Source organism: Orbicella faveolata, unplaced genomic scaffold, assembly GCF_042242905.1.
Source record: "Orbicella faveolata isolate gen_17 unplaced genomic scaffold, um_ofav_v1 contig_1, whole genome shotgun sequence".
Taxonomy (NCBI): Eukaryota; Metazoa; Cnidaria; class Anthozoa; order Scleractinia; family Merulinidae; genus Orbicella; species Orbicella faveolata.
In genome coordinates this window covers 34,038,415-34,054,547 of record NW_028301536.1, presented here as the reverse complement: position 1 = coordinate 34,054,547, position 16,133 = coordinate 34,038,415, and the positions used below count along the sequence as shown (strand labels likewise).

The 16,133-nt window shown below is 39.6% G+C and overlaps 1 protein-coding gene across 2 annotated transcripts in view; it reads left to right on the top strand.

Annotated features, from left to right (window-relative positions):
• LOC110047053 (dorsal-ventral patterning tolloid-like protein 1) overlaps window positions 1-16,133 on the top strand; it is a 24,539-nt gene extending 8,406 nt beyond the window's left edge. The window contains exons 1-10 of one of the 2 annotated variants that reach the window (XM_020752788.2): window positions 8,579-8,805; window positions 9,828-9,880; window positions 10,391-10,435; window positions 10,899-11,074; window positions 12,424-12,592; window positions 13,113-13,466; window positions 13,989-14,179; window positions 14,656-14,824; window positions 15,188-15,286; window positions 15,578-16,133. In XM_020752788.2, coding sequence (XP_020608447.2) covers window positions 9,865-9,880; window positions 10,391-10,435; window positions 10,899-11,074; window positions 12,424-12,592; window positions 13,113-13,466; window positions 13,989-14,179; window positions 14,656-14,824; window positions 15,188-15,286; window positions 15,578-15,744 — 1,386 coding nt within the window. In that variant the 5' untranslated portion in view covers window positions 8,579-8,805; window positions 9,828-9,864 and the 3' untranslated portion in view covers window positions 15,745-16,133. Of the gene's footprint in view, window positions 1-8,578; window positions 8,806-9,827; window positions 9,881-10,390; window positions 10,436-10,898; window positions 11,075-12,423; window positions 12,593-13,112; window positions 13,467-13,988; window positions 14,180-14,655; window positions 14,825-15,187; window positions 15,287-15,577 lie in introns of those variants that run through there. The other variant, XM_020752787.2, reaches the window with a different exon arrangement.

Below are 16,133 nucleotides of genomic sequence, written 5' to 3'. Positions count from 1 at the left end.
CGTGCACGCGTGCACGGGATAATAAGGGATACACATATCACTGATTATTTCATGAACTAGTGATATGTGTATCCCCATGGACACAGCTGTTATATTGGCTTTCTACCCAAGAAGAAAAATGCCCATAACATTTGCATTGTCAAAACTGGCTTGCTAGAAATATTCACACCAGGCATTTATTCATAGCTTGGGATTTCTGGAGTTTCACTGACCTCGGTTGTACACCGTCGCCGACCGCATGCAGGGGATACACATATCACTAATTATTACATGGCGCAGTGATATGTGTATCCCCTGAAGACAGCCGTAATCTAGGCTAACTGCCGAAGAATAAACGTCGAATATTGTGAAACGTGCTAGCAATATTCGCAGTATAGCAATGTATACAGCTTGAGACTTAACATATCTTACAAAAAGTCGAACTGAAAAGCGGGTGCAGGGGATACACGAGTGCCACTAATCATTTTATGGCGATCGGGTCGAAGCCGTGATATGTGTTTCACTCCACGAATAATTCAGATGCAAACAAGGCGATGAACAGTGGAGAATATGCGTTACTCGAGGGGTGAGAATGCACCGCGCAATTAATATCGTCCTAGAAATCCGGTGCCGTGAAACTCAAATTGAAATATATCTAGATCCATTTGGTGTTCAACTTTAAATTCATTATATCCTGCCCGCAGAAAACCAGTTAGGATCAAGAACACAATTCCAGCAGCAGATACGTAAACTTTTTCAACTACAAAAATTAAGATTTGTGTTTTACTGAAGCCTGTTTGGGTTAGTCGTTCGTCCAGTAAGCGACCGGACGACGAGAGCGCTTTCAAGGAGGATATTGCTTTTTAAAGTAGAGGGGAGGGGGTGGGGGATACACATATCACTGGTCGCCATTTTGGAGGGGATACACATATCACTGGTGTTATGTGTGCGGAGATACACATATCACGGGGATACACATATCACTGTGACAGCGGCAATCTGTCACGCAACTTTTTAATGTACTTCTCGTGACAACCCGTTGACAGCTTTCAGTTTTAGTTAATTAATGCGTAGAGACGTTTTTCGTTTATAACTTTGCTTAGATTCAATATTTTTTCATAGAAAGTTTTTTTAATGAAAGATCGCCATGAGATCCATTTGAAAAAGCGAAAAAGTATGAACATAATAGCGCATTTCACCTTGTACTAGCAAATTCTGTGCACTGCGCACTTGAGAAAAATGATTTCACCGAGAAATTTTTTACTGAACCCGTATAGCACCACTTACAAAGTTAAAGCACCTTCCTTTTTTGTTGGTTCAGTTGATTGACTGGCGATGTGTTCACGGAAACGGAAACTATTCCATGTAAATCAAGCTACTTGAGTTTAGATTGCATGACATGTGCCTTTCCTTTGCTCATTGACCAATAAAACTACAGGAGCACTTCTTTGTCTAGCCTGCGTAGCAGTCTTTTCCGTTTCCTTTCAGGCAAGCAGGAGTCGCGTGAGGGCACGGGGACAGAGGTGACAAAAAATTTAGTGGCAGGGGGGAGGGGCAGGGAAGGAAAGGAAAAGCCTGCTGCAGAGCCCAGACATTTTACCGAACGCCCCTAATTACTTTCGCTCCCTAGGGGCGTCAACTGTCACGTCAACTGTCACACGAAACCCAATTATATTGACTTCAGGTAAAATAAAAACCGCCACAATCTTAGCGCTAAAGTCAGCAGGGTAATTTTTCGCGGCTTGATAAATGTAGGAGTATGGCATCCGATAATTGCCGTGTTTGTTAGTGCTCAAACGAACTTTGGAAGTTTCTCTCAAAAGGAAGGATATTTATCTCGCGAAAATCTGTTCAAGCCTTCCAACAGAAAAGATTGTCGTAGAGTCGTGTTAGCCGAAGTTTTGAAAAAGACTGGCATTTCCATCGAACGTGACGACAATTTTTCAGATCGCGTTTGCAGTCCCTGCGCAAGGAAAATCCGCAATCGGGGCAGTCTGTATGCTTTGATGGAAGGAATATCACAGAAAACTCCAGAGAAACGAAAACAGTCCACAAGAAGACTATTTGTGGAGCGAACTCCCGATGAAAGAAACAAATCTCCGAGTGGGAAGGTCCAACGCGTGAAATCTGCAGGAAAAATTGCTTCGTCTTGAAGTAAAGCTGAGTATAAAAGTGTTGACAAGCCAGACACGACTCATAAGCTCGTGGCGTGAATAGTGACCTCTAGTTATAGTGACCTCTCGTTATAGTTTTGCTCTCGCGAGTATATCTATTAACGGTTTTCCTTTTTCGTACGAGATAAGTGGAGGTTCTTTGAATATTTCTCTAAGCAATGGTTGGTTTTGAATTAAATGCCATTTGCTCATCAAGATGTTTTTGAGGTTAGGCAACGTCGGGTGGTATGTTGTTACAAAAGGCAGAATTTTCTTTCGCACTTTAACGGTTTGTTGTAAAGCCGACTTCCCTTCAGAATTCGCTATCAAATCGATTGATCTTGTTTCTGCTATCTGGTCTTCCATTAAGCTTCGAATTCGAAGACGACAGATAACTAAAATACAGGCCGAGTCTTTCGACATATATTCTTTGGCACGAACGAAGAATTGAAATATGGCACTTTTGCCAAAACCAGTTGGTAAAACCGCCAAAAAACGGAAGAGGCTCTTAACGGCAGCCACTTGCTCTGGTTTTAGATTAACTGATTTACCGCTCTGCGGGAAAACTTTAGCAGTTTCCAGAAGAGCAAATTCGAAAGAATTATCTTCGACTACGGCCATATTTGATCTGATCTGAGCTCTGCAATTGTCGTGATCGATCTATTGCGCTGGATCTATTGACAAGCTGTTGACATTGATCGTTTTGATTGACGCGCGATTGACCAATCGTTATGCCTAATTGCCTCCCGTTCGTGGACGAACGGCGTTCGGTAAAATGTATGGGCTCAGCAGCAGGTTTTTCCTTTCCCCCACCCCTCCCCCTGTTTCTAACTTTTTGCTCTCGCCCTATCCGTTCGCGCGACTTCCCCTTGGCTGTCGCTTTCTTCCGCTTAGAAGAAACGGAAAAGACTGCTACGCAGGCTATTCTTTGTCCTGCTTACAGGATTTAAAACATGACACGGAAAATAGGTTTCACATTTTCGGCGTCATTGGTCCGGTCCGAATTATCCACAAGCGTAAGACGCAATGTCCGCTCCGAGACCTTTTCCCGTCGGCGGTGAGATTGGGGCGGTGGATAATCTTGTTCTCAGATCTCTCGTAGACGAAGCCGAAGGCCAGGTCTGCGGGCCAAGTTGCAAAAAATGTTTTTCTCTTTGACTGGCTGCTAAATCTGCCTTTTAGAGATGCGTGTGCTTAGACAAAAATTGTTGGCTCGAATTATGAATATTCCTTAACGATTGTAAGTTTTTATATTTCTAAATTTACTTTCTTGAATGCGACCAAAGCCAATTCAATGAACCAGTACTTAAACCAGGAACACCGAAACAGAGCACTCGAGCAGGTCAATAGTGAGTATGGCGTTTTGGAAGGGTGTTAACCGCTAACCGCTAAAAGATAAAACGCTTTCGGGAAGTGTCGGGGGGGGGGGGGCGAGTATCCTATCTAGGATGATGTAACATCCTATTCAATTTCAAGCCAAGTAACAATTCTCCAACTTACCTCACCGCAAGCAGAAACCGGAGTCATAAGCTGGCACTAATGAGTGACTAGCCTCAGTCCAATCTCTTTTTCTTAGGATCAAGACAGACTTAACTTTTATCTTCTACGTACATTGTTGTTGCCGTTTGGTCAGCAGAAATTAAGGTGCAGTGTGTGTTTTTTTAGTTTTCGATTTCTTTTCTTTTCTTTTTCAATAGCGATTTATAGCGTACAGATATTTTACGAACCACCCGATAAAGCTTTATTGCAAATACAACTATAGTTCTTCTGTGTCCTTTATTACAGGAAACAGTTGGCTTCCTATTTAATCATCTTTATTTTTTTAATAACCCAGTTTTGATTAAGTAGTAGTTTTGAATAAGTGACTTTTTACCGGTTTCTCATACTCAAAGAACAGTAAGGCTTGCCAATTCGAAAACGAAAATAATAATTCCGCATCTATATATAAGTAAAAACATGACAGAAGTCTCTTTCTGTTAGGAAGATGGTAAACATTTGAAGAAAGACCGAGGGGCGTTTCCAATTTTTAACTCCCATGGAAAACTTTGGAAACAATTCAGACACGTTGAATGATGGACGACACCAAAATTCACCACGGTTGGTTCATGTATTTCAAACAAGACCCTTGGTATTTAATTCGGCATTGTGTGTCACCCAAATAAGCTGAAAACGCCAACGCTCTTCGAACGTGAAGAAAATGCTAATAGTTTTTTAACTTCTGCCGTTCATTTTGAAAGAACCTTAGCCATGGCAAAGACGGCTGCGAGGAAAACCAGCGAGAAGATAGCTGCGTATTTCATCGCGTAATTAAGTACAAAAATTCATTCACCTCTACTCGCTTGAGAAAGTGGTTTCACAGAGAAATTAAAATTAAACTAGACTTATAACAGCTGCTTGCAATAAATCGTCTTTATTTTTCTCTCTTCAGTGGGACATTCGATTGATAGGCAATATTGCTACGGAAATAATAACCAATCCTTGTCAATTAAAGTTCACCTTTCTGCTCGCCGATCATGGCCAATGTAGCTACTATCCCTTTGTTCTGTTCTCTTAGAGGTAATTGTGACATGGCATGCGCATGCACTGAAAATCATTTAACTATCGCCATAAAATGCTTCGTTACCTTTTTCCGTCTCCGACCGAACGATTTCTTTCTTTTTATAATTATTCCCAAAGTAAAAAAAATAGTTCCTCATTTACTGCGAGCTGCCTTTTCGATCTTGTCTCTCATGAGTAATAATATACCAATTTCGATCAGGAGCCATAATCAGGGACGGAGACCGTAAGCGCGCGCCATGTCTAGTATTGGGGCTGTCCCCATGATATGGGACAATAATTCTATTTTTAGGACAAATTGCGCCATCGCCTGCGGCACACGCGCGTACATGCTGCGAGGATTTTTGCGAAGGTCACGCGGGGGAAATGGCGTCCGAAATTCCCGAAATTTTTTATGTTTTTGGCCCACAACTCAACGCGTTTACGTCTATTGGAATTTTGCTTAAGTATTTTCGTCGTAAGCTGCTCCAGTTTGAGTGAAGTAAGACAGTGTCGAATTTAGGGATGTTCCTCTTTAAGCTTATATATTTCGGTGACCAAGTTGTGTTCCGACGGATGCTTCTTTTACATGAGCTGTACATTACTCCACTTTAAATTTCACATATGTTTAAGATTAACAGCTTTTCCATTACACAGCAAAAATCTAGCTGGATATATTTAGATATAGCAGAGCTTCAGGACTTCATACTTTCCTAGCTCCTCTTCTTACACGCTTGCGAGGAATTTGCCAGTCTATCGCGACCGAAAAGTAAAACAAAATAATTGCTAGTTTGAGTTCCGTCTGAATTGTAAGCAACGTTTGATGTTCCGTCAAGGCCCAACAATTTTACGTCCGTAGATACTGCTCAGTTTTATTCGTGTAAAGATCCACTAATTCTCTGTTGTCGATGAATGAGAGCACCCGCCGATGCGTGTTTTGTACAGTCAGTAAACATGACAAATTGTACCGTGTGTTCCGCCGCACTTTCATGTGAAAGCGTAAATCGAACTCAAACAATAACTCTATAGTTTTTAAATATGTTTAAGATTGATAAATGTTTGAGAACATATTAAAAGCTAAGCTGAAAATACGTGAATAAAGCAGAAATAATCAGCAAAGTTACGATGACGCTTTCTTTAATCAACTTCGAATAACGATTTCGATTTTGTTGATTGAGTTATCAAAACTCCTTGTCTATTTTCATTTTCGCATTGTAAAACTTCACTATGCTTATGTTGAAGAAACAAACATGATGTTAGTAGCCTTTTTTGCGTTCGTAAAATTTGTTGCAGCATCTCAGCACAAAAGATAACGAAAGAAATCTTTGTCAAGATTTGTTGACAATTGAAAACACCGACTCGGACTTGAAAGTGCACGAGCTGCACTATGCAAATGAGCTAATTGTACGCGTCAGACTTTCCTTTCAAAAACTTTTGCAAACTCACCAAACAAGCAGAAACAATAAGAAACTATCAAAACAGGTTTTGGTTATGATTAACCATTGTCTGAGAAACTCAAAAATTATCTCGATACCAGAGTAGAGAGTTTTCTTGCTATATTCTTAAGTCACAACAAACGCAAAAACATACGCGTAAGCTTACAACTAGCGCGAGCAGATCTTATTATTCATTCCCAGGGCGAGATTGAAGTCTTGTTTTCGACCCTGAAAAACCCACCTTTTCCATTAGCTCAGAGCATAAAGCTACATATAAGCGCCCTGGTTCGTATTCCCTGCCTTATTCCCTGCCATCGCTGTCAAAAATACGCAAGATAATCTCTCAACTCTCGCCATTTGATCATGCAACGTGACAACATCCACGCGAGAGCCCCCGACATGTGCACGGATCCGCGCGGATATATGACGTCAGGATGGCGCAATTTGTTCTAAAAATAGAAAAATTGTCCCATATCATAGGTGCGCGCGGATCCCAAGACTTACGGTCTCCGTCCCCGATTATGGCTCCTGTTTCGATATATTAAAATTCAGCCTAAAACAATAGACCTCAGCACGAGGCTCCTGAAATAACTACAGAGTTTGTGGTGTTTATTCCTCGGAGCCTCGTGCTGAAGTCTGTTGTTTTAGGCTAAGTTTTAATATATAGAAATTGGGCTATTGAAGCTCTTAATATACGCCCTATAGAGGCTCTGACGTTTAATTCAACCTCTCCCCCACCCAACTCCGCTGCGTTTTAGTGACATCTTCGACAATGGTTCTTTGCAGGCAGTCAAGGGAAATATATACATGAAAGCCGGAAACGGATCCTTGCGGTAGGGAGAAACAAATCAACTGAAAAATGTATTTTGCGGCTTATTTGTTATTTGATCTATGTCTTCTTCTCTTCTCCCGGATGAGTTTTGATTATTTCAACATTTGTACTGATACAGGTTTTGATAGAACCTCACTATTTTCCCGTCAGAATCTTCTTTTTTAATACGAGTTTTAAAATGGAGAACATATATTTACAGAGGCTCGCTGAGAATTTTCTCAATGTTTCCTTTGTCGACCTTTAAGCTATTTTTTTAACCGACTAACTTTTTAAAAAAAGAGTAATAGAGAAAACGATGGTAAGAAACAGCAAATAAACCCTTTAGAGTGATTTTCTGAGAGTGTCGAGAATCGGAAGACAGTCACGAAAAATCGATTTTTCTTTTATTTAGCCAAAACATACCTTTGGGTGAACTTATTCATGGCAAAATAGTTTAAAGTCCGTGTAACTGACGATGTCTGGAGATCTGACCCGGATAGTCGCTGGTTTAAAAACTACAGGCGGTGGTGCTATCCAGTAAGATCGTTTGCCTCCTTTGACTCACATTCGATATTTTTAACTATAAACCCCCTGTAGACCATGCTGAATTATCAAAATCAGGTCGTTTTCTACACGCTTTATCTCTGAAACGAAGTCGGTGACCCCCATTTTTTTTTTTTTTTTTTTTTGTAACTCATTATCTGACTAACTAATTTGCTACGGTTTGAAGCGTATATTCTATCATATTTTTAAAGGACTCTCGACTGAGCAAGACGATGAAAACAGCCAGGACTGTGTGTGCCACTCAGTGTCTCATCTCAAATATAAACTTTGTCGACTTTGTCGAATTTTATGGCCGTTTATGCTCGCTGTTTTACTGGAAATATTTTACAGAACAGCTCACAAGGACACTGGGAAGTTAAAGTCGTTTCTATAGCAGCAGAAGGAACGTAAGTAACGGTGAGTCGTTGTTTCTGTTTTAAACCGTTCACTTCCAAAGAATAACCTTGTGATTTGCATAAAATTGAACTTGCTTACATGTCGTATCATTTTATTTTACTGACGGAGAACATTTTAATTCCCAGAGCTATAACTTTTCGGGTGAAAAAAACAATAACCAAGGTTTCCTAAAATGTAGATATTTTGACCAAATGATGTATACCAGGGGCCATTTATACTAGTCAAAGTTGGCCTTTATTTGTTCCTTGCAAAGAGACACAAATGGCGGCTGTACAAAAACCCTTCGTTACAAAGCTACAAACAAAACTTCGAAAAACTTATTACACGATTTTAAAATATAAGAATGCAATAATATTTGTGCCAAGTTTTGTTTCCATAGGATTGTTTTTACGCCCCCGCTGTTTTCGTAAAGAAGCGAACATTTTAAGCCGTGAAAACCGCCATTATATGCAAATGTCGAACTTTCTTAAATTTTCGCCGTAAAATTAATCGTTGGAACTTAAACTATTTTTCCTTGAATAAGTTAACCCAAAGGTATTTTTTGGCGAAATAAAAGAAAAATCGATTTTTCGTAACTGTCTTCCGATTCTCGACACTCTCAGAAAATCACTCTTAAGAAAGCAATGGCCCATGGGTAATAGACTAAGCGCATGCGCACAGGCTCTGAACCGCATGGATGTATTGCGTGACCTATATTTCACGCACAGTTTCACTTAAAGGCTTGTCGGTGCGTGGATCACGGCATGATACTGTACACTGTGTAATTAGCTTTTCAAATGAATGTGAAAACATTTTCAGGTTCAAGGCCGTTGGCATGCAAGCCCGCAAGCGGCCTTATAAACAACTATATATTTTGTCGGTGTTACTCCTCGCTTCTCTGAAATAACTGGACCGGATTACTATAGAGCCTGAAGTGCCAGATGTTGTGCAGGTAGGCTTATCCGTTGAAAATCCCTGAGCAAGCATGTCAACGATTTTATAAATGCAATGGCTGTATGGGTTCGTTTATCGTATTTGTTAGCACACTTCGACACTTTTCGATCATGTATTATGCTTTCACGTCATGTAACATGATTCACGCGCAGTCTATATTTTCTGGTGTTGGCTCTCTTGAATCGACTCGGTAGATATTAAGAACTTGGATGGAAGGGGATTTGGTGAAAAATTTGCTGAAATAAATATTTATTCCGCTTGTACGGACTAAGCTGCGGCATAAATTTCAAAAATGCGAGAACACATTCTTATTGTGTATTTTCTACTTTCTGTTTTTGTTGCGGGTTGTACAAATAATTCGTCGGTGGTGAACATCAATCGGTCGCCAAGCAGCGGACGGGTTCGATTGAACTACGACTGCTTCTTACAATAAACAGTGACTGAATTCATTAAGTATAAAAATAACAGAAACAGCCTTCCGGTAGCAGCGAAAAATCCGAAATTGTACGTTATGCGTCCTTTCTACAGTGCTCGACGAAGTGTTCAAACCAGCAGTTGACGATCGAATTCCCATATTTTTTTTGGTTTTCATTTAATTTTAAATTCAATTGTTGTTTCTCGACCAACACTTTTAACAGTATTTTCAGTTAATAGCAAGAAAGAAAATTAAAAAATTTAATCTTTAAATTATTAATTAAAGAAACGAACCCATGTGAAGTCTCTTCGATCGTGAATTTATGACAGAATTAGATTAACATGCACCAAACTTTCCTTGTTGATCAGCACCCCAGAGCAATAAGCCCTTTGCACGATCCGGTCGCTTGGTACGGAATTAATTATGCTAGGACGCAAGTTATACAGTGGGACTTTCAAAACAAAGGAATTGAAAGCGGTGCAAGTTCCTTTGTTTTGCACTGATAATTAACTCCCTTCCATGTGACCGGATCATGCAAAGCGCGTTACTTAAGCAGCAATGCAATTGCCTCCTGATGCTGACTTTGTTAATCAATTTATTTTAAGTCAGAGGGACCGTGAATGAATGTGACAGGTGAACGCCATGTTTTGGAGTTTTGGTAAGTATATTTGCAAGGGTCTTCAAGAGACCTAAGACCTAAGACCTAAGACCCCTTCCAAATCAGTCTCTCGTTTAGTTAATCGAGAAAGCCGAATCGCCCGAATTAGCACCCAAAATTGAGCCGGTGGCAAACTGGTTCAAATTTTCTCAAACTTCTCTTAACCTTAGAAATGATTAGTAGCGAAGATATAGAAATACATTTGTCTTGTCTGAAGTGTTTCTCTTATTTTAAATAGCTGAGGCAATTTGTATCAATTATTTTCCTCTCGAGGAACACGTGATGACCTAAAACAAGCATGACCTGTATGTACGGTATACTTGTCATTCATCTCGTCGACTTGTTCGTTGTCGTTGTCGCCATTGTACTAATCATGTTCATCGTTATCATTGTTTCCGCTAGGCTTAATTCTCGCCATCTTGCATATGTTAAATATCAGTAGTATTCACTCCTACCCACTGTACGCCATCATGTTTGACTGATGTCCTTATGCGTTATTCCATTTAACAGCATTTATTTTTATTGCTGCGTGTACGAAGAGTTTACTTGCCTTTGGTATGTATTGCCTTTCGTTGAATCAACTTTATTTTTTACCAAGATATCTATGGCTTCTCTCCAACCCCCTTACTTAAAGCAAGGTCTTAATGACATTGTACCAACGGGCGTGTTTAGAACACGAAATGGCAAAATGACTAGGGTTAGCCAAAATAACGCTCGGGTTAGCCTAAATATCACTGACTCGACAGTGGTCAGCTCTCAATAATTGAAAGGGTTAACCCTTAGAGACACCCGTAACCTATGTTGAATCTTTCCCGCAGTGCCGTTAACTGCCTTATATACTTCATCCTCTCCTGCCACAAAATTGTTATCCACTGGGGGAGACTTTATCCATTCTGTAACCGAATTGGGGATTGATGCATATTAATGCACGATGAACATTTGTAGGTACTTCAAGGTACACGGTCATACCACGAAAATAAAAGTTTTTTTGCTTTCCTTGAAATCGATCTATTTGCAGAGTGCTCAAGCAATGCTCCAGTGCCATATGCCGGTGATCGAGTAATTAGAGCTAGTGATATCTTCACGTGCTCATGGGTAATCACAGTACCCCAAAATTACACAGTTCGACTTACCATAACACAGAAAAATGTCGGTTCCACTGGAAATACGAACTGTGCTAATGACTATATTCAAGTAAGTGCCTAATTGTTACTCTCTTGTTGGAGAAATTAAGCGTTGTAGACGCTGTTTTTCAAGGGTGTACATATTGTAGTTAACTCACATTTAAACGCGAACACAGTACGGCCCACAGGACCCTTTTTCCACCCAGGCTTGCGGGCTCTCATAATTTATTGTGACGTCTCCGGCTCTGCTCAGGAATATCATTACTCCTCACATCCCACTCAGTTCCTCTTTCGTTAAAAAGGGATTCTGCCTTTTACGTAGCTGGCTTCATAGTTGGTAGACCAAGTGATGTTTTTTAGTAACTCATGGAACTTGCAGGGTGCGAGATTCACGCCAAGTCCCTTTCACACCAACTAAACATGTTTAATTAAACCAGGTTTAACAAAATGAAAATCAGCAACAGACAACTGGTAGACTGAATTTTACATATGGTTCTACTAAGCGCTGGAATGGGTGCATTCGTTATGCTAAACATCAAATCGACAAACCTCAGTTAGGAGCTAAAAATTTTCAACTGTGTTAAACTAAACAGCTTTTAAACATGTTTAAGATTTGGTGTGAATGGGGTATACTGTACCTTACTTCAGTCAGTTACACGCATACAAATGATCGAGGCATTTGATTCATTCTGCAGCTTGGCTTGTTTGCACATTTATTGTTGTTGTTGTTGTTGTTGTTGTTGATAATCTTGATGAAGCTCCTATTCAGACCACGCTTTATTTGGTCTTCTGTGACCAAAAAAGGGGATGTTAAATTAATGACAATGAAACTTGGATAATTTGTGGCACGTCCACTACTATTTCCTGTGTGCTCCTTTAAAATGAATGATAACGTCACTTGACGACGCTATTATTTCCAAACGGCGGCCATATTGAATCCGCCAGAAAAGATTTCATAATTTTTAGAAAACATTAGAAGACCACCAGAATTTGCTCAAGATAGTTTAAACCGATGAAACTTAACTTACCTTTCTACTCGACAGTGAATTTTTTTTCATTAACAGAAACAACAAGAAAATTCAAAATTTGAAAAAAGCTTTCGAAATACGGTACTTGGCCTATCATATGTTATTGCAAATTGTCTCGGATAAATTTTGAGAATAGTCGCTGAATTGAATTTGGAGTTCATTGCTTAAATGGTTCTGAAGTTAAAGGTCTTCGAAGTCGGTATACGGCAAGAGGAGATTATCATGGTTTGATATTTTGCCGGATTCGTTGATGCAATCTGAGAACTGTAAAAAAATTCGGGTAATTTCAGTTCAAAGCTTTACTCTAATGTAGTATATTTAAAATGTCACCAAGAATGTTTCCTTTTAACTAAATATTCCTATTTTTGGCTTGTTACTGCTTACAATTAAGATCCGAGATGGAGCAAGCAGCTCAAGCAGTCTCTTAAAAACGTTTTGCAACTCGAATCCGGGCCCTTCCGTGTTTCTTTCAAGTGGGACACAGATGTGGGTGGAATACAGCTCAACACAACCAAGCAACTCGTTTGAAGCGTCTTTCAAGAAGCGCCTGGACCCATCTTGTAAGTCTTTTTTTCGCCTTAGAAATATTTTGTGGTTCTGGTTGTTACTTTGCCCTTCCGTCAAAAGCCTGCGTAGTAGATGTAAACGAGGAATTTTTAAAAAAGTAGGGGAGGCGATGAATGTGATCTAGCCTTCCCAGCCTCCTTTTACTCCTCCTTTCCTCCACGTTACGCCCTCCACGCAGGCTAAGTGTCTCAGTGGGATATATATGTAGGCTTATTTGTTATTATCATCATCATCATCATCATCGTCGTCGTCGTCGTCGTCGTCATCATCATCGTCATCGTCATCGTCATCATCATTATTATTATGATTATGATTATTATTTTTATTATCGTTTTTTGTTTTCAGATCAAGTTTTGGTTAATTCCCATTTAGATCTACTTTTCAAGGTTTTCAGTACAAATTAACACCATTGAAGAGGCAAAAAAAAAAAATTCATTAATTAAAATCAAGAGTTCATCTATATCTTATAATTAGAATTTAATTCTCTGTTATTCTTTTATCTTTGGAACGCAGTTTGCCCTAACAATGTCATTTCCAACGGAACTTCAGGATCTCTGTCAAGTCCTCTCTACCCCTCAAACTATCCAAACGATATGCAATGCTCATGGAATATCACCAGTCCAGCCGGAAGCCGACTGATTCTCGTATTTTACCGGATATGCCTTGGTGTCTGCACGACTGGCGTGTCATGTGACTGTGATAGTATAACTGTAAGTGAGGTGTTCGACTCCAGGCAACTCTGTTCGGGATCTGCTGTGATCCCCTTCATATCACTGGAAAACAAGATCTCCCTGTCTATGTTATCAGATGAACTGTACTCTTTAAAGGGATTCGTAGCTGAATACCAAAGTGTATTTATTGATGGAGGTTAGTACAATACTTTATTATATGGCTAGCTCCGTAAGCCGACAAGATGAACCGAATCCTCCGCTGTGATTTATATTGGCTACCCGAGAGGCCAAGATAGCGCTACCTTACCCACTCGGGATTACCCGCGGTGTCTCGCAAGAAAATAGTGGTTTTTTCCGATATAATAAACCCTTTATGGACCAAACTTGTTCGGCGATAATCCACACATATTAATCTATTACAAACAAAGATTTTGTTGACACGTTGAAAGAAAGCGTTATGTTTACCATTGGTCGCATTTTCTGAAAGCGAACATGTAGTTTGTTGATGTATACATCTGTAATTGGTTTCCTTTTCTTGAAATCATTAGGCTATCTACTTTTTGACAATTCTGAGCAAAAAAACCCACCGCGCGTTAAATCTAATACAATCAGATTAAGACATGAGTCTATCTGCCCAGTGTTCTATCCATCCTTTCATCGATTGCTTTATTCCTTTACTCATTAATTATTTAACTGATCATAATTATCTCTTCAATAGCATGTTCCCAAATGGTACAACTGACGAACATGAGTGGATGGTTTTCTACTCCAAATTTCCCTTCAAACTATCCAGGCAGCACACAGTGCGGCTGGAATATTTCCATTCCCGCTGGATACAAGATTTACCTTACATTCCTGGAGTTTGAGCTTGAAGAATGTGGAAGCAGTTGCACATGTGACTATGTTGAAGTAAGTCTCTTTATGACATTAAAAATATATTGTTCTGGATATTCGATATTTTCTTTAAACTTAGACTGGACATTTAGATAAGCAGTAGGCCAGTCACAATATAGAACTCATATTTCCATTAAAAAACTTCGCTGCTGCTCGACTATAGCTTGTATCTATGTTGCTAGATGTTTAAACCATAGAAATGTTATGTCTTCGTCGCCAGGAAATCGCTGAGATATGGCAGGGGTAGCCTATCGTAAAAGTAGCTTTATGCTAGCTTTTACTATATGTAGATCTCGGATGGCTTTTGAGGCCCCATCAACTGAACGCTTTAGGTTTGGAAGCGTTAAAGCTGTGCACTTCAAATTTAGCAACGTTTCCTAATATTTATCTGGTATGACATGAGCATGCCCAGAGGACATGTCAATTGATTTTCCATAGAAACCGTGAGCTAGGTCAATATGTTGTTAAAAACTTTTTTTCCATCTATAAAGGTTTCTTACCACAGAGATTTCTCAAACAAGAGATGTGGTACCATACCCTCAGGGGGATGGGAAGTAAAGGATTTCTCCGGAGATAGTGTTATGGTGAAGTTCAAATCAGACAGTCGATCAAACAAAAAAGGATTTGAAGCAATATACACTTTTGTATCCTTAGATGGATGTAAGTATTGACTGATCTACACATTCACTCTGTCGGTTACACACATCATGCATACAAACGTACCGAGCCTATTACCACGAACGAACGATAGACTCTGACATGGTACGAGCGACATGATTCTCAAGTACTAAGCGCCTCTATCTTATTCCCTGAAAACGCCTTGGGTCTAAAGCTCTTTATACCATGTTAGGGCGATCTTACGTTATAAACCGTTATGACCCTGGGCGTTTCCGTGTCTTCTTTGACATTTAATTTCCTTTGCCTTCTTGACTAAATAACACAGGAGTACATAAAATAAAGCAGACATGCAATACTGCTTTTTTTTTTTATTCGCTCTGATATTTCCATCGTCCAACCTTTCAGGGGACTCAATCCCTCCTGGTCATTGTCCATGGACAGAATCAGCTACAGCAGAGTCAAGAACTCCTGAAGAAGACTCAACTACTGACAGTATAAAAACAGGTAAGGTATCTCGCATGATCCAATCTCTCTGATTTCTAACTGACCAAATATGGATCGGTACCGTAATTCAAGAGGTCACTTACTTCCACCAAATGGAAGACAAGTGTGCTTCGAAGTCGACCATTGCGGTATAATTTATTGTACGTGGATTAACTAGAAACGATCTGAGAACGCGTCTGAAAAAGCATTGCCGGAAATAGTCTCAATGCAGGTTGAAAATCCAAGCAAAACTTTTGAATTCTGACAGTATCTCATTTTTTCTCATGAATCTCGTCTTCGTTGTTTTCATAGCTATTGCTCGAACGGCCCAGAGTGAAGAACCGTCTACAGCAGATGATACAAATCCGAGTCTGTCCACAGCTGACAATCGCAACTCCGCGGAAAGGAGGCAGTTTAACATTGTTTCAAGTTTAGTAGTAATATGGGCAATTATTTTACTTTCTCACTGTTCGGAATAAAGCACTAGTCAAAGCAGTGGGTGCTTTTGGAAAGGGATTGACTTACAACAGTGTAGCATTAGTTGGTCGCTGATATGAGTGACCTCTGCTCTCTCTATCTCTCTCGACTCTCAAGAAATATTTACAATTTACAATTATTTCACAGTTTAATGAGATACTGAGGACTACTTTAGTTCGTGTGTAGCAACATTCTCGAGTTCATGATTGACATTCTATATAAGACATATGAATTGTTAAAAATATAACTCATCAACACTATACTGACGATTCAAAGTTTTAGTCGTTTAGTTGTCTCTTACATTGACATACTAGAATTATTTAGACATTTACAACATACTTCCATACTCTCCAGGCATCTCCAGTAAAGTTACATTTAGTTTGAAGATGTA